The sequence below is a fragment of the Kogia breviceps genome, chromosome 7, assembly GCF_026419965.1.
Source record: "Kogia breviceps isolate mKogBre1 chromosome 7, mKogBre1 haplotype 1, whole genome shotgun sequence".
Classification (NCBI taxonomy): domain Eukaryota; kingdom Metazoa; phylum Chordata; class Mammalia; order Artiodactyla; family Physeteridae; genus Kogia; species Kogia breviceps.
In genome coordinates, this window is record NC_081316.1 from 45,982,845 (window position 1) to 46,006,840 (window position 23,996).

General features: G+C 37.7%; 2 protein-coding genes across 18 annotated transcripts in view; both read left to right on the forward strand.

Annotated features, from left to right (window-relative positions):
* Positions 1-20,223, forward strand: part of CCDC82 (coiled-coil domain containing 82) — a 30,311-nt gene extending 10,088 nt beyond the window's left edge. For 9 of the 16 annotated variants that reach the window (XM_067038240.1, XM_059070690.2, XM_067038238.1 and 6 more), the window contains 5 exons: positions 5,853-5,945; positions 7,512-7,636; positions 10,353-10,523; positions 13,199-13,384; positions 17,042-20,223. In XM_067038240.1, coding sequence (XP_066894341.1) covers positions 5,853-5,945; positions 7,512-7,636; positions 10,353-10,523; positions 13,199-13,384; positions 17,042-17,107 — 641 coding nt within the window. In that variant the 3' untranslated portion in view covers positions 17,108-20,223. Of the gene's footprint in view, positions 1-5,852; positions 5,946-7,511; positions 7,637-10,352; positions 10,524-13,198; positions 13,385-13,766; positions 14,971-17,041 lie in introns of those variants that run through there. The other 7 variants (XM_059070691.2, XM_067038244.1, XM_067038247.1 and 4 more) reach the window with 2 other exon arrangements.
* Positions 20,224-21,746: 1,523 nt separating this feature from the next.
* Positions 21,747-23,996, forward strand: part of MAML2 (mastermind like transcriptional coactivator 2) — a 361,690-nt gene continuing 359,440 nt past the window's right edge. The window contains exon 1 of one of the 2 annotated variants that reach the window (XM_059070685.2): positions 21,747-23,546. In XM_059070685.2, coding sequence (XP_058926668.1) covers positions 23,034-23,546 — 513 coding nt within the window. In that variant the 5' untranslated portion in view covers positions 21,747-23,033. The remainder of the gene's footprint in view (positions 23,547-23,996) is intronic. The other variant, XM_067038252.1, reaches the window with a different exon arrangement.

Here is a 23,996-nt window from a genome sequence, read left to right on the forward strand (position 1 = left end):
GACTCAATATGTGCAAAACTAAATGATTGAGAGGGAGCATAAGGGAGTTTTGGGCTGGTGGTAGAACTTGTTTTTTTGATTGTCATGGTGGTTACACAACTTCGTGTTTTGGTCACAGAACTGTGCACCCAAAAGAGTGAATTTTATGGTATGTGAAAAAGTAAAGCTCAATAAAGAAATCCAAATGAGCATACCTACTTCCCCCAAAATTACCTAAATCGTTAATCAGCTTCACTTCTCTTTGTAATCCTAATACACATTAGACTTGGTGACAACATTATAAGAACTTATTAGTTGGATGGATGGATGATTAAGATAAACATATTGACTGAAGGCTCCTATAGGGTCTTATAGTTTAAGAAACAAAAATGTTAGGTGTGACCAGATTTATTAATACATCAGAGGAAAAAAACCCCACATATTTTTATGTGATAATTTATGATTTGGTTAATGTTTTTAATACTTAACAATGATTATGCCATTTAAGAATTTAATAAATGAAGCTAAATACAGGCAGTTTTTGATATGCCAAGGGATTATGTTCTAAAAGTTGCTACAAATCAATTCTTATATTTGAAAATCAACATACATTTTCTTGTTAAAGCAATAATCTATATGATGAATAGTGAACACGCTTCTGTGGCCTGGGTTAGGTTGTAATTAGACTAGTCTTCCCAGATTCATTCTCCCCCCATCCCCAACTTCTATAAGAACAGTCACAACTACTCATATTCAACATGTGATCAGAATTTGGGAGAAATGTTCGGAACTCCAAATTCAGCACTCACTAGAGACTCACAGTCAGTGGCATATGCAATTTTACCTTTTTGAAGAGAACAGTTCTACTGTAGGAAGACATTTTGTTACTTCCTTGCTATCTGCCATTTGGCTCTGAAAGACAGACACATTTGTTACATCTTAAAATAGAATAGTTTGCCTCCTGCTACAGGGTTGAAGCACTTAAAAGAGTCTTTTTCTCTTCTCATCAATCCCTGTTATTATTTATTCATATTTATTCTGAGACTGCAACTCCCAGAAAAGATATCAAAGAAAGTAGAGGGATGGACTAGCAATGGTTTGTTGTATTACAGGTCTATATATTTCACATGGTAATAATGTTATACACAGGTAGGGAGATAGGAACACCTTCAGATTTGCAGATACTAAAGATATTATTTTTCCAGTACTCTATCATATGTTCAGAGTGACAGAGAACCAAGTAGTACATTATAAAAGTACATCTCAGTCTACTAGTGCCTTGCTAGAAAAATGCTTGCTAGAATACTGGAAATTAGATTGAGTGAACATTAACTTAGTCTCCACCTAGCGATTAAACAGAATCATTCTATCAACATGCATGGTATGACTAAGAGCAATCTCACAACAATTTGTTAAATCCTCTCGAGAACTTCTCTTGTTTTAGGATAAATAAAAAGTACCAGTGAAATCTTATGGCACAAGGGAAAAGTAACCCTGCCCTGAAGACTTGGGAAGAAAATGCCTGTGAAAAAATGTTTCGTTAAAGGAAACAGAAGAAAATTGTACAAAGCATTTGCTTTGCAATCTGTGGAAGAGAAATAGAAAGTCAGGAGAGAACAATTTGAGGTGAAAGGGAGGTAGTTAAGGACACACTGCCAGAAAATGAAAAATATAAAGTCAGAAATAAAATCTATATTGAAAGCAGTAGAGAGCAGAATTAACAGTACAGAAAATCTCATCAACGATATGTAGTTTAAACCCAAAAGGTTCTAGCATAGAGAGAGAAATAAAACATTTCTAACGGAGGAGATAATACATAAAGGAATAGAAATGAAGACCCTATTTCACAAATTCCTTGGGGGGGGAATACAGAACAAATGGAAATCTAAAGGAAGAAAATTACATAACCTTAGTGAGATATATAAAAGATTTGAATGTGCTGGGAGGCTTACCATGTTTCTGGATATAAAGACACATGGAGATGTGAATTCAAAGGTATCATAGAAGAAAATATTCTTGAGTTGCCAAACACACCTGTTTATGCAGATTAAAGAGGCTCGCATCCTAAGTTGATGAAAAATATTTTCAAACAGGCATATGAAGGAAATATTTTTGTAATTACAAGAGTAAAGAAAAAGTCCTCTAACCATTCTTTTTAGAACATAAAAATTGTTTAATATTAGGTGCCATATTAATGTGTTGCATATGTCAAAATAGAAAAATAATAATTTCAATAGATTCTAAAAAGGCATTTGATAACATTCAATGCCCATATCTAGTTTTCCAAAAAGTCTTAAGAATAGTTATATGAGCATATGTCCTTTACATAACAAAGAATATTTTAAACCAAGACCCAACATCATAATGAAGCACTAGAGGTATTCTCTTTAAAATAAAGAACAAGACAAAAATATTTCCTACTTTGTTCTAGATGTTTTCAACAATGCAACAGATGTGAAAGTAAAACAGGAAATATAACTATTGAAAAGGAAAAGACATGATTGAACATAATATGATTACACACAAGCTATCAGTTTCTGACTTATTTAACCAAAGATACAGAAGTTAAGAGAAAGCATATGAATATATTGAGAGTAGGAGTAGATGCAGCATCTATTTCCATATTTTTCTTAAGTTCTTTTTTCTCTATATGAGTGGGAGGCACCTGTTGTAGTAGAAAAAGGGGTCCATTTCTTGCTCTGCCCCTGCCCTCTTACACTGGGTTTACATCTCCATTTCAGAAGAAAGTATACCAACAGTCCATGTGCTTCTACCGAAGAGAATATTTATAAACATTCTCTTGGTTTTTGAAATAAACATAGCAGTAGCAAACCACATCCTCCTCAGGGTAGGGGGAGAAAGCAGTCAGTGCCCAGGAATTCCCAAACAGTATCTCTCTCCAGCTCTATAATGTTCCAGGAAGCTCATTTTCCTTAGAAAAACATCTCAAAAAATGACAGATGCACAACAAATATGTAAAACTCAGAGTAGTTTTCTTATATGCTGTCAATAATTATTTAGAAGATACAATGAGGGAAAATTCCATTTACACTAGTGAACAAAATTATTACTAGGCCTAATCTTAAGAAGAAAAGCATGACTTTACAGGTACAAGAGTAAACTTTACTGTGGAATAGGAAAGGAAATGTGAGTAAAAGAAGAGATAAGCATGTTTCTGGGAGGTAATAAATCATACAAGAAGTTATATCTTCTGAAATTTTTTGATTCAGCTTTGCAAACACAATCCTAAAGTTCACTTGAAAGAACAAATACATTAGAATAAATAAAATTTGAAAACAAAAAATAAAGTGGAAGGACTTGGCCCACCAGATATAAAAAATAATCATAAAATTGCAATAGGTAAAGCAATGTAGTACTGATGTGAGAATGAGAGATCAGTAGGAAAGGAAGGGCAGATGGTGCTGAAACAAAATCTTAGCATATATATGAAATACATGATAAAGGATGCACGGAAAATCAACAGAATGACCGAACTATCCAATGCTTGGATTTGGGGAAGGTGATTATCTACCTTGAAAAAAATCAAATTATGCCTAAATATGAATATTGTTTATTTACTCCTGTATCCTTTTGAAATTTTTTATAATCATGGAGAAAAGTTATAAACAATATTTCTAGGGTATTCCACAGAAGCCCATCCAATATAGGGATTAAAGCGATGAGAAAAGCTCTGGGGGAGGTCTGAGCTCTATTCCTGACTCTGCCTCTATCTAGTTGTGTAGTAAGTTATTTCATCATTGAGTCATTTTTACTATTCTTGAAGGATTTGAATTTTATTTTATCCAATTTCCCATTCACATCTAAAATTCCGTGTTCTGAAGTATGAAAGTATCAGATCTAACTACCATACAGAACAACATCTATGTAGGGGATTGTAGCATAAAATCTAGAGTCGGACTGTCTGTTCCAGCCTTGGTTCCAACACTTACTATCTATATGATCTTTGGGAAGTTTTTCATCCTCTCTGTATCTGTTTCCTCAATAAGAAGTAAACTGAGAGTAATGGTAGTACCTCATAGGTTTGTTGTGAGAAATAAAGCAATGCATGCAAGTGCATAAAATGATACCTGGCCTATACTTGCTCAGTAATTTTTTTTTTTCAGATTGAGATGCCAGGAGCATAATTCCACCCCCACACCCCCACCCATCCACTCAAGCACAATGAAATCAAGGCCCTCTTCCTGACTCTTTTGAAGGAGATTCTGACACACATTGGTAGGAGAGGGATTCTGTGGTTAGGAGAAAAACTCCCCGGATAATTCTGATTCTCTTCCCTTTCCTTTTATTTCTAATCCTAAAGAAACACTATTAGGGTCTTTGAAATAGAGCAGCAGTTCCCAAAACTCTATAGCAGGTAAGTAACATTGGGCATTAGCACATTCAAGACTGATAAATTTAGTGGAATAAAAATTTTAAATTCTATTTCAATTTGTTTGATAGGTGCAATGGGGGTAAATTTGATTTTTTTTCTCAACACATCAGTTAATATTGCCAGAACAGTTTTCACTTAATTCAGTTTAGGAAATGCTAGACAGAGTTTAAACGCATTTTAACACAAATTAAGTATGTACCAACATTATAGTTTTATATCCAGAAGCTGATGAAAGTCTAGTTGAAGTTAAATTCTATTGAAATATTATTTCATTTTACAGTTGTATTCATAAGTGGCTATGGTCAGTTTTCTGCAATTTTTAATTAATCATAGGCCCTTTAAAGTCTAAGGGCCACAGTCCAAATTATCTGCTATTGTCAAGTAGTTTTATTACTGCCTTATTTTGACCACTCTAGTACCTCAGTAAGGTGTTTTCTTAAAAATGAATGCATACTAAAAGTTTCCCCTAGAGTCTAAAATAAGATTTATACAGCCCTTTTAGTAACTAAAATATAAATTAAAAGATTTCATGTTAAATTTCATCTTTGTTTCATGTCAGCTGAAAGCAGTCAAAATCACTCATGGATGCTAATAATAAGTCTTAATTTTGCTTTAATCCCTTGCCAAGCATCTTCCACTTTTCCTGAAATACTTAGGCAGCCCTTAATGTGTCTTCACAAGCTCCCAGGGCAGGGGCAGTTGTTCTTTGATGACAACTTGGATCAAGGAGGGGGTCGTGTTTGACAGAGAACAGTTCCACGACCATAGTAACGCTTGACCCACAGCAACGGGAAATAGTAGGGACCTCCTCTCTCACCATTTGCCTGGTCACCACAACAGGTGATTCCATGGACCAAACTGGGTTAGTGGGAAAGTAGGCTTATACATTTGGTATGAAAAAGAGAAGACATAAATTTTCTAAATTGTTATGGAAAATCCTAGATCTGTGGCAGCAGAAAGGGAATAGAATTTTTATAGCCATTGTGCTTCTGGCTAGGGTAGCAATTTCCTGGACAACTTCATATGTAACATGGTTTAGAGATAAGGAATAAGAGAGAATATAGGAACATGTGAAGAATATGTTTCATTCACATATTGATCAGCCTACCTTTAGAAATTTTCTTTCTTGTTCTCTCACTCTAATTGTCAAGTTGATAAATTGAACTTCAGTGCCCAGGGGATGATTTTGATTTTTTTTCCACAATGTATCTTAATATTTCCTGAACAGTTTTCCCTTAGTAAGTTTGGAAAGTGAAGATTATTTGAAATAACAACTTGAAATTTTGGATTAGAAGCCAGTAAATCTGGAAAATGGAGACTTTCTCAGTGACTAGACAAGTCACTGAGCCAGCTATAAAATTAGGATAATTAAGCAATTTCTCCTATTTCTTAATTTCTTAGCCTTGGAGAAAGGAACCCATTGTATTTAGGGAATTGTTTTGACTGCTGGATTCTAATATTTATTTTAAATTAATTTCAGATTCTTTTAGTGACCACTATACTCACTTTGAAAGAGTTGTGAAAGCTCTTCTGATCAATGCTCTAGATGAATCTTTTCTGAGAACATTATATGGTAAGTTAATAATATGAATGGAAGAATCAGGTTTTTTCTTCCCAATTTTTAAACAGCCTCATTGTTCTATATGTATATATATGTGTGTGTATATATATCCATATATATTAAACAAAACCACGGAGACCCAATCTTAAGGCCCTCCATTGTTCCCTCTAGTATCAACTACACCAAAAGTCCATTCACATGAAAAGCTTATTAGTGTTTATTATTTGTGATATGTGAAAGTACAAAAGAAATACTTTTCCTGCCCTTTGAGAGTTCACAGTGAACTTGAGGATACAGGACCTATACTAATTAAACAGCAGAGTAATTCAGCACCCATGTGTTGTCCCAGCCTAAGTCCTAAGCTCCATGAATTTCATCAAAAGTTATATGCTTTTTTATGCTTTTGTGCCTCGTTGTTTCTTGTTAGAGTATAATCCCTTTCTACCTTAGATTTTCTAAGTGAGTATGAAATCATTTCCACTATGAAAGCTATCTGTGACCCATTCAAATAATATTTGTCACTCCCTCATTTGTGCTATCATTATCCTGAGTATGGTGGCACTGATGTATATGCACTTTTCATATATATTGAAAATGTAGTTTTGCTTTCCTCCCTTTCAAGAGTGTGAGAAGAACCATACTTTCTATATACACACCGCTTGTATCTAGCACGGAATCTGGCTCTTAATAAAGAGAATAAATATGTTGTGCTGAATGTCTACCAAAGTGCCAGAGTAAGATTTCATTCAGACTTTATTGAACAAATATTTGTTGAGTGCCTACTAAGGGCAAGGCATTATTTGAGGGCTAGGAATATGGCAATGACTATGACATGGAAGATTCTTGCCTCGTGTTGCATAGTCTAATGGGAGAGACAGCAATGAATAAACAAATATATAACATGATATGATTTCACCTAAGGGATTAATTCTTGAAAAAATATAAAATAGGATAAGGAAATCAAGAGTGATAAAGGAAAGGAAACTCTGTGTTAATTAGATTGGTCAAAGAAGGTCTTCCAAGTGGTATATTTTGAACAGAAACCTGAATGAAGTGAGGGAGGAAGCAATGCATGGATCTAGCACAGAGCACAGCAAGTGTAAAGACCCTTAGAAAAGAGTAAGTTTGATGTGTTCAAGGAACAATTAGAGAGCCTGTGTGGCTCCTTCCTTTCCCTAATGCTCTGATGGAAGGATTTTCTTTAACTCCATTAGTTTTTTTTTTTTTTTTCGGTACGCGGGCCTCTTACTGTTGTGGCCTCTCCCGTTGCGGAGCACAGGCTCCGGACGCGCAGGCTCAGCGGCCACGGCTCACGGGACCAGCCGCTCTGCGGCATGTGGGATCTTCCCGGACCGGGGCACGAACCCGTGTCCGCTGCATAGGCAGGCAGACTCTCAACCACTGCGCCACCAGGGAAGCCCCCATTAATTTTTTAAAATTTAAAATGTTTCTAACCAACCAAGCAAGTTATCTTCTTAAAACTATGGGAAGAAATCTTTATGCAATTATTTAAATATTTTATACGGGCAAAGTGATTGTTTTTGTTGTTGTTGTTGTTGTTGTTATTCCCCTGAACAGATGGCACCAGGCAAAAATCATATGCACAAGATATGTTGACATCTCTTCATTATTTGGATAACCGCTTTGTTCAGCCTCGTCTAGAGAACTTAACCTCTAGAAGTCGTTGGAAAGAGCAATATAAGGTATACAGTTTTATTTGTTTTTGAATCTCTGGTCGGGGGCTGGGGTGGGGTTGGAGTGGGAGACCTCCCCACTCCAGTCCTTCAATAACCATTCACACTGAATAATCTTCTAAATTATTAACAATTTTCTTTGTTAAATAATCAGGTGCTGTTTCTCATCTCTTCTAAAGGCTATAATTGTTTTAGTCTTTCACACTTGTTATATCTATCCAATAATTAAGTAGTCCTAAATGGTAACTTTAGAACATCTCTAAGACTTAGCCCATCTGTGAAAATGAGGAGATTGTCTCACATGATGTTAATTATTTCAGAAAAGAGAGTTTCATTGTTAAAGAAGGTTGAGAAACAGTAGGGTTAACTTAACTGGAGGACTTTCAAGTAGCATTAATGTGTGAATTTATACTGTAAATCTTCAAGAGGGCAATGTAGAATATAATACTTTCCAAATTTGTGTTTTACTATGAGGCTTCTTTTCATGAAATACCTATTATTACTTTCTAGGATATTGGTTCCCATAACTTAATTAGGGAAACACTGACCTATGTAGTCTTTGACCTCCTTCTCCACCTTAAGATTTTGTAATTCTACCAATTTGGGGGAAACATTTTTTTAATTCATAAGATCTATTTGATTCCATGTTATCACCTAGATTTCTATTTTATGATCTCTAATAGTAGAGGCTATACTATATGATTTTTAAGGCTTTTTTTTCCTCCCTACTTCTAACATTCTAGCTTCTAATAATTAGCAAGAGGAAAATGGCAAGATAGTAGAAGTTCAAGTTCCTTATAGTCCTTCTAGCACTTAAATCATTAGCTCGTCTACCTCATTTATGTCAGGAGATTTGGCTTCATCCAAGGCCTGTTTGGCCTTGAATTACCTGATGACAAATTAGCCACAGATGGATTAGGTTTAAGGACAGTTATGGGCTTATAAAAAAAGAATTAAAAGACTTCAATTTGGAGGATAGCTTGAGTTTAGGGCCACCATATATATCTTTTTGACTGGATGATTTTTTAACTTTTGTAAATTCCAGTTTCTTCCTCAGATAGAGAAAATATTTACTTACTTTTAAGGTAAAGCACATAGCATAGCTCTTAGGATGTGGTATATATATTTTTGTCTTTAATAGAACGATAGCATATTGATCATTTAATTTTGCCAAGTAACTGATATGCAAAGTAAGGTATCTTATTTGATCTTTAGAGTAACCCCTCAAGGAATGTACTATTATTTCTTCCATTTTAGAGATGAGAAAATTGTGACTCAGAAAAATTGAGTAACATAAGGTTACACAGCTAGTAATTAGCCAGGCCTATATTTGAACCTAGAAACCTTAGGTCTAGGGTTTCTCAGACTTCACAGCCCATCCATTCTGCTATATTATGCTTTACCATACTATGGTAGGTTATGTTGAGTTTGGATAACCCAATGTTGAAATAATAACTGTAATATACAAGAAAATATTAGCTTAAAAATTTAGAGACAGAGATGATTCAGTACGATCTTGGTCAGGATAAGCAAGGTTATGCTGCAAAAAATAAATAATGTGACAAACAAAGTAAACCAACAATGGAAATGTCAATAGCTTAACCCAACAAAGTTTATTTTTCACTTATATGTCCAGTGTGAGTCAATAGGGGTGCTCTGTTTATTGTAGTCACTCAGAGAACCAAGCTGAACCTTTCATCTCAGCATGTGCTTCTGTGAATACCAGAGAAGCAGGAAGGGAAGATAGTTAGTCATCTATTTACTCTGAATGTCAGCCTGTAAGTGACATGTGTCATGAAGTACCATGAAATATGAGAAACAGTAAAAAGTAGACAAAAGACAATGTCTTTGTGAATCATACAATGTAAAAAGGAAACTATATTGGATACTTAATTACTGTCAGGCTGATAGAGAATGCAGGTTAGTGACCCTGCTATTATGCTCATTGTGTGCAGTTCAAATATTGTGGTAAACTGATCCACGCTACTAATTAGAACAATAGTATCTAGCACAAGCCTAGAGCATAAGCAAAACTACTCAAGCACAAGTAATTTCACAGCTTACTTAATAAAGCTTATTTATGAATGCCAAATATTTTCTCAGTTTGTTTACTCATTGCTAACTCACCTATTAGACTGGCCATAGCAATACTGGAGGCCTAGAAATCCTAGTTCAAACTTGTTTATTTTCCTAGTACTTTAGTAAGAAACCATAGGAGAATTAAATTATTTCTGGGATATTTTGTGGAAAATATAATTCATACAATGGAGACTGAATGTGATCTTGTTTTTTCTCAATTTTTTACTAACCTAAGTGAATTTAATCATTTTATTATATTATTCTGAATTTTTTCTGCACACTCTTTCCTATTTTAACTAATTATTACATCTGGAGATGAGAAGAGGGAAAAGAAGTAGATTAAAACCTGTGAAAAGAAAAGCACTGCTTAATAGTAACAGAAGTTTGAATTATATGAAACTAATTTTTTTCCTAATCTGGCTCCTTTTCATTTACTAGCCTAAATTATAAATTCACTTTTAAAATTTAAATATATCTTGTACTCAGTACTAAAGTAAGAAATACCAGTGTGTTTTGCTCTTACATCTTGCCCTATCATTGTGATTCCTAACCTTGATTTTAATTTGGTTGGGCTCTTTTTATGTTTTATTTTATTGTTGTTTTTCTTATCCTTTAAACCTTCATTACATTTTGAAATTATTTTCAGGAGCGAGTAGAAAATTATTCTAATGTAAGTATCCATTTGAAGAATCCTGAGAACTGTTCCTGCCAGGCTTGTGGATTGCATCGCCACTGTAGATATTCGGTGCATTTATCAGGAAAGTTATATAACACCAGGACTATGGAAATAGATGATTTCATGTCACATGATAAACAGGTATTTTTTCCCTTCATTTTAGTTCTCAACATTTAGAAATTTTCACTAAATAAGCCTGCACAAGTAACCCTAAGTTATTTTCACAAATGGAGAAAGCACCAGGAGAAGGGAAAAGAATACAAGGAAAGAGTGTGCAATTTTTGAATGTGAAAAATATGTGTTATACAGCAGATTCACTCCAAATTCAGTCAGATACTGAAATCAGTGCATACTGTCTAAGTATACATCACCCAAACTGCGGGGGAGAGGGGAGAGGGTAGAGGATGAGGATGAAAAGGGAGGTAACTGGGGCAGGGGAAGCAGAAGTCCTTTTTGAGTCCAAAGGAGAATTTGACCCCTACCTACTTTAGGGCAGGTAATCTACCAAATTGACAATCCACAGACATAGAGGCCTATTCACCTCAATATGAGATTTGAAGGAAAATTGTGCTTCAGCCTAGACTACATCAGAAGTGTTTTGGAGCCTAGAGCAATCACCATATATTTAAGGTGCTGTTAATTTTGAATGAATAGACAAAACAGAAGAAAATGTTTGAAATATTTGAAGAAATGTATTTGATAAACAAGAACAGAGCAATGCAATGTGAAGAAAGAAAAAGTGCAAATGCTTACTAATTCTATTTTTAAATCTTTGTAAAACTGTTGCACTTATAAATGCTAAAATATTAATATTGAGATCTTCCTCTGGAATTCCCTCCATGGATTCCACATCTACTGATACAGAGGACCAACTGTGTATTTATTGAAAAAAATCCCTGTCTATGTGGACCTGTGCAGTTCAAACCCTAGTTGTTCAAGGGTTAACTGTACTATGTTTATACTTGCCATTGGTTAAATCTGCAGAGAGGATTCCGCAGATATGGAGGCCCGACTGTGGGACTTGAGCATCTGCAGATTTTGGTATCAGGGAGGGTTCTGGAACCAATCCCCTGCGGCTACTGAGGAGTGACTGTAGTTTTAGTTACAGCAGTCTTGGGTAGGGTACTGAGATGAGAGGCGTTGGACCACCAGGTTATGGTAAAGTCTGAGAGCATGGATGAGAAGGAAATCACCTAGAGGAAAAAGATGTGAAATCTGAAAGGCAGTTAGGAGGACTGGAAACAGTCAGTTTTTCAGTTTTGCTCAGAGTCTGTCCAGACTCCTCAAGATGCTTAAGAACCAGTGGGAAGCAGTAATTTTGAGGCAAGTGGCAATGTGTAATGCGTCCACGCAAAAGAACAGGCCAAGAGGAAAGAGAATCCCTTGACTCAGTCTATTGCAGTAAATGTTCCTAGAGACCTAGGAACAAAAACCAAACTTCTTCCCATCCTTCCTCTTTCCTTGAGGATCTTTTTTCTTTCTTCTCCATACTTTAATTTCCTTAAGAAGCTGGCTGCTCCTCGGTATTTGAGGGCCTAGAGACATACCTCAAAAAACTACCTACAGTGAGCTGGATATTATAGATGTGCGTAATGCATGTTTCATTATATTTCCTTGCTTTAATTTGTTAAACAGTGTTAATTTACATTTCTACATGCTGTATCTAATAAATTACAAATCAGATTATTTCTATCACCATCTTCTGCTTTAGGAAAATTTGCTGACAGTTTTTACCTTTGTTTCCAATTATATCTTTGGATATGTAGGGTACCTTAGTTCACACTGGTAACTGAGATAGTTATCTTCAGACTTATCAGTTCATAGAACTATGCTAACCCTGTACAGTGGATTAGTAATCGTTTATATGTCACTTTGCTTATCTGCTTTAAGATAATCATCACAGAACTTATCATTTCTCTCTCTCTCTAGCAAGTTTTTTTTTTTTTTTTGTGGTATGCGGGCTTCTCACTGTTGTGGCCTCTCCCGTTGCGGAGCACAGGCTCCAGACGCGCAGGCTCAGCGGCCATGGCTCACGGGCCCAGCCGCTCCGCGGCATGTGGGATCCTCCCGGACCGGGGCACGAACCCGTGTCCCCTGCATCGGCAGGCGGACTCTCAACCACTGCACCACCAGGGAAGACCCAAGTTGTTTTTTACTTCGCAGAATGTTTTAGAAAAAAAGTATTTAGTTAAAAACTACCAATTTTTAATATTGGTATGAGAGTTTGTTTCAGTTTACATGTTGTTTATAAGCTAGAAAATTATCATAATCCCATGCATTTTTACCTCAGTAATTGTATATACAATAGCTTGCATGCTTTTCTTGTTTTTGGGTGTGGCTCTCCTCTTCCTTATAAGCCATTTTTCTCCTCCTTCCCAAACTTGGCTGACTCTGTGTTTTAAAGACTTAGTTCACGCATCACCTAGTTGAGGATTCTTCTCCTTTCTGGATTGGGTTAATTGTCCCTTCTCTGTACCTTGATTGCATCCCAGGCATAGCATTTGGCACATTGTTTTGTAATCATTTGTTTTTCTCCCAGGGCTGTAAATTCCCCTGATACAGGTGGTACATATTTCACTTCTGTATCTCCAGGGCTTAGCTCAATACTTGAAACATAGCAGTTGCTCAGTTTTTATTAACTGGGTTGTTTAAATAAAAGAAGGTAAAGGAGTCATTGTATAAATTTTTTTAAAAAATTAGGCATTTATTGGATTCTACTACTTCAGATTTTCAGAAAATCTGAAAACCAGAAAGGCTGTACATTCATTACTATATCTTCACTTCATATAGCAGATGATGTTTATTTCTTCCTTTAGGTGTTTACTGTTGGCAGAATTTGTGCTAATCGTACCAGAATTTACCACAAACTGCAACATTTTAAATTCAAGCTGTACCAGGAATGTTGCTCCATTGCAAAGACAGAAGCGGTTGAAGATGAACAGGTTAAAGAAACAGTGGAGAGAATTTTCATTCAGTCAAAAGAAAGTGGCTGGATTAAGGAGGTAAGGTGAATATAGAAGAACCATTGCATTCAGTAGGTTCTGGAGCCTAATTTTGATCAGCAAAAGGATACAAATTATGAGAATAGAAGACAGTAAAATTTAAAAGAGAACCTCTCTTTCTCTCCCTGTCTTTGTATTTTTTCTTCTTCCACTCATTCCTTTCATGCTCATCATTGTCCTACCCTGAATAGGTGCCCTGATGTTCTAAGCATTCTTTCAGCTCATCAGATAAATTTTAATCAGCAATGATACTGTCCTTTAATGAAGGACCTCTGTCCTTTCAGTTTTATGTATGTGGTTTTCCTTACATATATATTAAGTCCCCTTATTTTCTTTGACAAGGTATAGGACTCACCTCTGCTTGTCTGCTTCCTATCTTTAGAACAGTTCTTGTGACCTGAGAGAGAAGAAGCACCTGGTGCCGATCTGAGGAAAAGATCTCGGCTGCCAGTTCTAATACCACCCACATCCTCTTCTTGAGGACATGGGACTGAGCAGTGAGCACTGTAACTGAAGATCAAGGGGAATGCAGAGGTTTCAGGCCACGGCACTGATTTTGATTCCCCCATATCCTGTTGATCACTAAATTTGATATCAGGGATAAAGTGGGGGTTTTGAAGAGTGCACTGGATTCCCGAAGATCTGCTGGCAGCTCATAAGCTCTGGTCTGCTCACAGAGCTTTTAGAATTGTTATGGTGCATGGAAAGAATGCTAAAATGATTGCAATCTTCTAAAACAAGTCTAGTTACATGACTGTATAAGAGAGAACAGATAAGAGATTTTCAGGCAACTCAGATCAACAGTATAAAATAATCTTAAAAAAAAAGGCTGACTTGAGATCCATTGCCTGCGTTATCTATATCATAGGGAAATTTGTAAAAGAAAAAAATAAAAAGAGAGCTTAGAGAATAAACTTATGAGCAAAGGGAAAGAAAATGAGAACAACAAAACAGGAACTTCTTAGGACATTACAAGTTCCACAGAGGTCTCCTGGGCTGGTGAATGACATCAAGATTGGTTTCCCTTTTGACAATTATCCGCCCACCACAAACCACCACCCAGTGATCTCCTTGCCTGCCCCCCACATCTTGACCCTTAAGTCGTCTTGCTCTCATTTTTCTCTCATCAGCTTTTTATCTTTTACTTTGCTTCCACTTCTCTCACTCCCAATTCTTTCCTCCTTATCCTTCTCTGTGCTTTTTCATTTGCCTTGGGGAAGAGCCATCACTTACCCAGTAAGTCCCAACTTCATTTTCCTTAATGACATTAAATTATTTAGTGCTTTTATTGATGGATTTAAGTGTTGCCAACCCTCTACTGGAGTTGAAAGACCTATTGGAACACTGCATTTTTAAAAAAAATTACGTACTAGGTGTAGCAAAATCACTGTGCATTACATATATAATAATTTTGTATATAGGGAAGAACATTAAACTTCTTGCAGAAAAAAGTAAAAGCACTTCCAAATCACATACCTTAGAGAAAGCTTAACAAGGTCTATGACAACAGAAGGGACCTGGAATAAAAAAATATTCTTAAGAAAAGAAAGCCAAGTATCACATTATGCTTAAAGAATAACACTTAGCATTGGGCATTGAAGGTATTTCAAGATGGTGCATGTTTAAGACAATGTGCACATTTTTTTTTCACATAAAATACCAAAGAACTTCATTTTCTTTTTGAGATCCTTCCTACTTAAAAAAAAAATTGTCTATAGACTTTCTCAAAGGATTTCCTAGAAACCAAAGAAGTTTATTAGCCAGTATAAACCCATATGCAGCTTTTTGTGCTGTGATTAAATTTCAGGATTTATCAAGTACCCTGACATTTCTCAACATCACTCTGCCTCCCCCTCAGTGTGTGTGTGTGTGTGTGTGTGTGTGTGTGTGTGTGTGTCTTTGAGTAATAACACTACATGTGTTCTTGTGATGCATGACTTCTTGGCCGCAGTTATTCTAACCCTTTAGAATGCCTGAGGTCAGTGCTCTTGTACTTGAGTGGCCACATCCATGGCTATTTCTGCTCTTAGCTCTCAATTATTATGGGAACCCCTTCTTCTACCTTACACAAACTATCTGTTCCTGTCTTTCCTCCCCCAGCTTGTGTTTCACACCTTGCTTTTTTCCTTACCTGACTCTTCTTCCTCCGAGCATTTTTCTTCATTATCTCGGGATATCTCAGCATTTCTTCCCAAAGACCTGCCAACTAGACTAACTTCATTCTTCTTATTCTTCCCCCTAACAGTTGAACCAGGAGATCTGTTTTTAACTAATGATATTAAAAGGGTAGGAGCAATTTGAGTGTAAGAAAAGAACAAATGATGAGAAAATTATAATACAAAATTATAATAAAATGAAGATATATAATAAACATAATATATATGTCTCATTCTAAATCAGAGCTGAAGAACAGAGTATCATATGCACTGGCAAATTCTAACAAATGTTTTTTCTTTAAGAAGAGAGTGCCTATGATGATGGGGTTTCCAGGGAAGTTGAAGACAGGATTGTTGGAATGGGGTGGTGAATACATAACACCAGGAAGTGAATAAAGTGTGTCCATAGAAGTATCAAGTTTCAGTTCCTATCACCACTAGCGTCAGAGTTATCAGGATCCTCACTCACTTTACTGGGAGTAAAACCAGAGCTCATAAGTAGAGTTAAGAAACCATTAGGTCAGTTCATCTTCTCAGCTGAAGGAAGCGCTCTGAACTCTGTCAACCTTGAAATTTCCAAATCATTCCAATTCTCTCTTCTCTTGTCCTGCCCTGTTCTTTACTCTCCACCTTCATTGCTGTCGTTCAAATTTAGGCCCTCATTACCTAAATTGTTACAGTAGACTCGTAACTAGTTGCCAAACCATTCTAGACTAGATGTTTCACCTCCCCCCCCAAAAAAAATACACCTCAGATAGTGTCAATTTCCTGCCCTAACACCTTTGGCAGCTTTCCATTGCCTGTCACATTATTGCTAAACTCTGTAACCCAGCATTTCATACTACCTCTTTGGTTCAGTCTTATCTCTCTCAATTCCCCTACAAAACCTCAGATTGTAGTCAAGTCCCGTACTTTCTTGTCTTGTCACTGTTGTATGGACTTTTGTCTCCTAGAGGAAAACTCTCCACCAAATCGTTGCCTACCAAATCTTTTTCCCCAGGAAAGCTTAAATGCCACTCTTTCCTGGTCACCTCAGCTAACCATAACCTCTCTTCTGAATCCGCATAACAGTGTCTATACTTCTTTATGGCATTTGTTATTTGCTGTTATTGGTGAATTCTGTTCTCCTTAGGGGCAGGGAAAGCAATTTTTTTAATACCTAGACAGTCATTAGCAGAGTATTTGATATATGTTACGTGTTCAGCAAATTTTTGTTGAATAAGTTATTAAAGTTGTTATATTTCTACTATAAATATGATAATAGAAAACATAATTTATAAGAAAGTTATGAAATTAATAATAATGTTCATTTTAATCTCTGTCCAATGCTTTATATGAATTAGAAATGCTTATTTGAAATTGAATCCCTGTTCATAATAAAAAGATTTTTGTTCACAATTACCATGATTAACTTGTTCCTATATGTGTCTGTAGATTGAAAAGGCCTAGTTTATCTTCACTGCTTTGAGTAAAATAACTAGCTTTTTTATTGTATACACAGAAATACGGTCAACTTCAAGAATATCTGAATTTTGCGGATTACTTTCAAGATGAGAAGTTTGACTAAACTGTAACAGATTTCCTTCAGAGAAGATTTTATAAATTCCTGTTAACTGTGAAGATCATGAGTCTTGTTTCTCTGTATCATGTGACATTTATATATTTTATGTATAGGTTCATGGCAAAATATCTTGTGTAAAACATATGCTTATCTTAATTGCCATGAAATGGCGCTCTACAGTCTAATAAAACTTTTATCCACTGTACGTAGAAAACATAAGCTTAATCATTTTTAAGTGTATTTTAAAGTTATATAACAATGCCTTTATAACCTATGACTATCAAGTGAGTGAGCTGTTCATGTACTGTCAGTTTAATAGAAAAACACTGTGTTTAAAAAATGTATTTAGACTAACATCAATGCGTATCTATTGCTGAATTCCTACCCAGATCTGTTTATTACCCTTTTGCAGTATTAAATGATATTCACTAATATATTTTTTACCACTATCATCATCTAAATCAGTGGGCCATGAAAGAAACCTCAGTGTCTCATTCAATTCAGTTTCCTTGCCTCAGAATCAGACTGTAGTTTACCCATTTCAAGTAGAGGAGTGCTTTTTCTCCTGTTCCAGAGTTTCCCTTATGAATAGATTTCAGGCCTCCAGACTCTTCCAACCCTCACATTCAGGAATATTTCATGATATGTATTTTCATGCTTCATAATGTTCTTTCTTTTTCCTATCTAATTTTGTCTACAGGTTAATGATTTAAGCTGTATTTTATTTATTTTTATCCATTACTTTGCCCACATAAGTATTTATGTTAGGATCAGAAGATCTCAGAGAGACAAATTCAGCCAAAAATAGTTTAAAAGCATATTTTGGCATCTGCATTGCTTTGCACATGTAAATTTTCCTTTAATATAATAAAGTAAAATGGTTTCAGAGTGAACAAATGGACCATGTCTATCCTGTATCTTTAATTCTTAAAAGTGGTATCCTCATAGGATCCAGTTCCCTGTGGAATTTTATTTATTTATTTTTTACATCTTTATTGGAGTATAATTGCTTTACAAAAGTGTGTTAGTTTCTGTTGTATAACAAAGTGAATCAGCTATACATATACATATATCCCCATATCTCCTCCCTCTTGCATCCCCTGTGGAATTTTAGATACTTGTTTCTTACTTCAAGTGTTGGTTGAACCTAGCTTCATCTGTTATGTGGTTCATGGAATGGACTTCATTACAAACTGCATACATTAAAAATTGCATTTTATTAAGTCCTTACTTAGAGATTACTTAATATTTTCTGCAATTAATTTTCCAAAATTATCCCTATTATGATTATAAAAAAACAGGGAGAAAGAGCTTACAAAGTTGTGAGAATACTGATGCTGATGTTTCATGTGAGGAGTGCATACCTTTTTAAAAGTGTGAAATAGAAATTTTAGTCACATATCTCTATTATTCTTATTTTTCTGTCATATGGAAACAATCCATAACTATATGAAGCCACAGTTGAAAGTTGAAGTGAGTGTCCAAAAAGATGCAAGGCAGAGTTTAGAGGAAAAGTGATAGTCAAGTGGGAAGGGTGAAGGATCATGAATGATTTGTTAAACAAGAAGTCCAAGAAAAACAAAAGAATGATCTCTAAAGTATCTCTGATGACCCGGGAAGCATCACTTCTCATATGTGACACTACAGACAAGCTTGAGCCAGCTGAAGAGTGAGAGTTCCAACTGAAAGTTTTAAAAATTAATTTATCTATTCTTTTAAATAGCATGCATTTAATTTGTAAAAATGATAGCACTAATGATTTTAGGGACTTATGATGGCAGCTGACCCAGTTCCTAGGTCAGGCACCATGTTGGCTTAAAGCATTTTTCCTATTAGAACAGCATTCTGACTGTTGATCAGGAAATGCTAATAGGTAGTTTTGCTGATGTCTAAGGTCACTGCAACCGAGCAAGCTTCTTCAGTAGGTGTTTGGAGAGTACAAGAGGCTTTTATGTACGTGATAACACCAAAAGAATGGCAAAGAGGCTGTCAGGAAATGAGAATTAGCATGGATCACAGGGCCAAAAGCAAGTAGTCTAGAAGAAAATAGAAATGTTGAAAAATTAGAATTAACTTTTGCAGGTATTATGACATACTGTATTATTTTATCATCATCACTGATATCATTGATTCTATATAACACAAAAAATAGTTTGTAAACTTATAAATCTCACATGTCTATGAACTTTTTAGGTCTGGGCATTTATTACTATAGTGTTAAATGCTTTGTGTTAGGTAGCTATGGATAGTAGAGATGATGAGGAACACAGATGGACAAATAAAAAGAACTAATGCTTAAAAAAAAAATCCATACAGCTTTACAGAAGCTTTAGGGATATAAGAGAGGGAACAGTTCCATAAAAGGAAGAGACAAGGAAAAAAAGATGTTTATTTTATTGGCAGCTGTATGTAATTGACCGTATTTTCTCACTTGTCTGCTCTCATACTCAGATGAGTAGTTCTATTCACTACTCATTTCTTGGAGGTATTATAGGACTTGCTTAGACTCCAGCATGTTGATTGAGGTGTAATTGCAGCCCTTGAGCTATTTTGGGTATAGTCTGGTTTCCCTGTAACTCTTTTCACACTTGATACCGAGGCAGCAAGTCCAGTGGTTAAGAGAATATAGGGTTGAAATCAGCCTTGAGTTTGAGTCCTGATGTGTTACTTCCTAGTTAGCGTAAATAGTTTAATTTCAATAAGCCTCAGTTTCCTCATTTGTAAATGGGGTTAATAATACCTCTCCCTCAGGATAGCTGGTGGATTAAAGGAGATATATATGAAGTGCTGTGCCTGAAACAGTGACTGTAAATAAACAGTAACTGATGTGAATGGAAATGAGAATGTGGATGATAATGATGTCAGCTTGAAATTAAATGGCTGTAAAGGGTAAATTTGTACAAAAGACAACGTAAAGGAGTGTCCTACAACACTAGAATATAGTATGAAAATGTATTAAATTGTTGCTTGACAAGTTTTTAAGGTGTGTCCTTGCCTAGCTTAGAATTCAAAGTTTATGTCATTTAGGAATAGCAGACTTGACCAAAAACTCTGTTATTAATTAAAATCCGTGTTACTGCAGGACTGTAGAGTGAACAGTAAATTTTAATTTAAATATTGAATTTCTTCTCTTTTATCAAGTATGATTGCTGAATATAAAGTACCGATAGTAATAGAAAGAAGATAATGTCTAATGAATACACCTTTTTAAAAATCAAATATAAAATGATCAAAACTCCTTCACTTTTTAATGACACCTCATGAGAGAGTTCTGCGTACAAATTTGCATACCTAACAAAGATATATTTCTGCCTTTCTCCATGAGTGGTGAGGAACTTAGCCTTGGAAGGGACAGACAGAAGTATGTTCCAACGAGAAGTAAAAAAGTTGTATTCCATCAGAATGCACTTGTCCCAAATTCCAAGCTAGCATTCCAGGATTTGTGAAAATAAAATGAACTAATGTAGGCCAGCCTATCGAGAACTAAATTGTAGATAAATCCAGCCTTAAAATGTTTGCATTGATATTACCCATTCACTTCTGTGCAGAGCTCAGTTTGAAGCAGGACCCTGTTACTGAGATGCCAGAGTTGGTTTAAATTAACAAAGTCCCATTGCTTGAGACCTCAAATCCAAATGACTTCCAAGTTAGGATACACAGAATATTTACGGACCTGACTATACCAATCTTGTGCTCACCTTAATTTATTCTCCATAATTGATAATAATAAGCAGAATCCAATATACATTTTGAGGTCTTAAAGGTAGGATTATCTGAAGATGAGGGGACAACAGTCTGTGTCAGAGATCTATTTGGTTTGTGTTAGTAAACTTCTTGAAACTCGACTGCTACATAATGATTTTCCTCATTGTATATGTAAATCAGACAGCTGTGGAGACCCCAGATCTTGCATTAGGTTTGTCATAGGCAATCTTGTATTTTCAAAGAAATCTTTTTTTTTTTTCCTTTCTGGAACTGGTTTTGGTAATTTCATCATGGTAAACTATTTTAGTTATTCTTACTGACTTGCTTGTGATCACCCAGATTGACTTATCGAGAGACGTACAAAGCAGGCGGGCAGTTAGACACACCCGCCTGTCCTTTAGGAGCTAATTATGTGATTTCTTCTCCTCTCCCTCCTCCCCCCTCCCGCAACGCGCACACACCCTACGTCTCCCTGTGACACTCTTGAACATCTCTTCCGTGCTCACCCAGCTCTCGCTAGGGTGCTCAGGGGTGTCATGGACAACATACTGAAAAATGAAAATGACATCCTCAGGGGGGCGTAACGGAGGTCTGGAAGGGAAAATACATCCCCTGGCCGGGAATTTCTTCAATATTTCGAGCTGGTGAAGTAGTCGACCAGAGGTTGGGGAATTTCCCCAGCCTTCTTCCCCGCCCCGGAGCCGAGGCGGAGGCCGAGCTGCGCGCGCCGCCGCCGAGATGCGCAGGCTTTGGGATTCACCTCTTCAGCCGCTGGGAGGCCCTCTGCGTTCCCCTTTCCCCGGCGCCGGCCTCCTTGCTCGCCTGTGCAGTGGCACCCGCCTTCCACCAGGGAGCCTCGGGCGAGCGCTCCCCCCGCCCTCCGCACCCCCCACTCCACCCCCCCCGCAGCTCGCTGGCTCTCTCTTTCTCCCTCTGTCTCACTCTCTCTCTTTCTCTCCCTCTCCTATCGGAGCACAATGAAAGCCTGTGTATCGCCGTGACTCCGGGCAGCGGAGCCAGTGTCAGCCCAGCGGCGAACAACAGACGGGAAAGAGAAAGGAAAAGACCAGCTACTTTCTTTTCCATCTCTAAAGCGGAGCAATCCAAGAGATAGAACCACATTGCTTATTGCGAGTCCAGACCCTCAGATCCACTGGCCGGGGATGGAATGTACAAAAGTGGACAGAAAAGTGGCTGGACATGACTCGGTGCAATTTGCTGGAAGTTTGTAAGTTTGACCATCGTTTGTAAATTACTCTCGGAGGAGTTTGTCTCTCTTGATAACTGTATTAGAATCGAGCCGGGGGTTTGGACTAGGAACGTAAGCGGGAAAGAAAAAAATGTGTTGAAGGATCTCTCTCAGTGGCTAGTGACTCCAGACTGCTTTCATTTAAGGCTGGGAAACCTTAGAGGGAATGAGGATTTTACTGGTGATTGGATTAGCTGAAGAAAAAAGCATGGTCCAAAAGTCCAGTTACTGGCATTAACAATTGAAAAGCTGCCTCCCGTTCTTTGGGGAGAGGATCACATCCTGCAGTCCCCCAAAGGGGGGAAAACACCGGAGCAAAGGGAAAGGGAGGAAAAATTAAAAGCCAAAAGACAGTATCTCTTGATTTTTGTACGTTTTGAACATTGACTTCAAAAAGCTTCTGAAACAGCACTTTTTTTTTTTTTTAACCTGAGGAAAAGTAAAGGCCGTGGGTTACAGAGACCATGGTAGAAATGGGTTTCTCTGCAGAAACATCCCCATAAAGAATCTTCCAAAACAACTAGGTGAGGAGGAGTCCAGCTCTGTATTAATACCTCTCACAATTCCCTTTGCTGTCTGTTCCTGCCTCTCACTTGACAATCCCTGAATTCTTGCTCTTACCCCCAGATCGTGTGTTTACAAAGTACCTAGTGGCTCTTGTCAGCTTGGTGGGGGGAGAAAAACCCCACTAACTCTGTCCAACTTCTCCAGAGCTGTCACATGCAATTAGAGTAAGTTGATCAGGGTTTGATTCCAACTTACCCTCTGCGATTGGTTTCTATTCTTTCTCCTCACCCTCTTTTACTCACTCCCCTCCCCCATACCTTCTCCACTACTCCCCCCAACCTCTGAAGACCTCTATTCATGTGGCCCTGAACACTGAGCGCACATTGTCAACAGCAGATTTGCCTGCACTAACCAGCCATAGCCTCCTTCCACCTCACCATCCCAGAGGCAGCAATCATTGTGTCCAGTAAGATGGGGGACACAGCGCCCCCGCAGGCCCCCACTGGAGGGTTAGGGGGGGCCCCTGGGGCGGGGCTCCTTGGAGGGGGCTCGGTCACCCCGAGAGTGCACAGTGCCATCGTGGAGCGCCTTCGGGCACGGATCGCCGTCTGCCGCCAGCACCACCTGAGCTGTGAAGGACGCTACGAACGGGGTAGGGCCGAGAGCTCAGACCGGGAAAGAGAGAGCACCTTGCAGCTCCTGAGCCTCGTACAGCACGGCCAGGGGGCGAGGAAGGCTGGCAAACACACCAAGGCCACTGCCACTGCTGCCACCACTGCAGCCCCTCCTCCGCCACCTGCTGCCCCTCCTACAGCCTCCCAAGCGGCAGCGACAGCGGCCCCACCGCCCCCCCCAGACTATCACCATCACCACCAGCAGCACCTGCTCAGCAGTAGCGATAATGGTGGCAGTGGTGGGATCGACGGGAAGCAGCAACCACCGGCTTCAACCCCGGCGGACCAGAGGAACTCGGCCCTGATTGCGGTAAGGCACCTGGTTTTCTCCTGATTCTGGCTGTGGTCGTGCGGACTTTGGCGAGGGTAGAGCTGGCCCCGGCCTGAGGTAGAGTGGACGGCAGTGCAAAGGGCCAAGATGCCACCTGACTACTTCAAAGGCTATGGGGTGTCTTGTTTGTGAGGTGTTACTAAACCCTTACTCCTCAAGTTCTGCTGGTGTTCATTCATGGGTTTTCCTCCACCTGTAGAGTATTCCTTAAGTGGTAAGAAACTTGAGTTTTCTCCCCAGAGTTCTCTCTGGGGTCTAGAGCTTGCAGAAGAATTGGCTACGAGCAGCAAGATCTGAGCCATTGAGGACGGTCTTGTCTCAGAAAGCCTCCTGCTTTGGCGAGCCAGCACTGATTAGGCCCAACAAGCCATGCTTAGTGAAAGCATTTGTGTAGCAGTCCAGATGACTGTTAGCCAAGCCTTTTCCTTC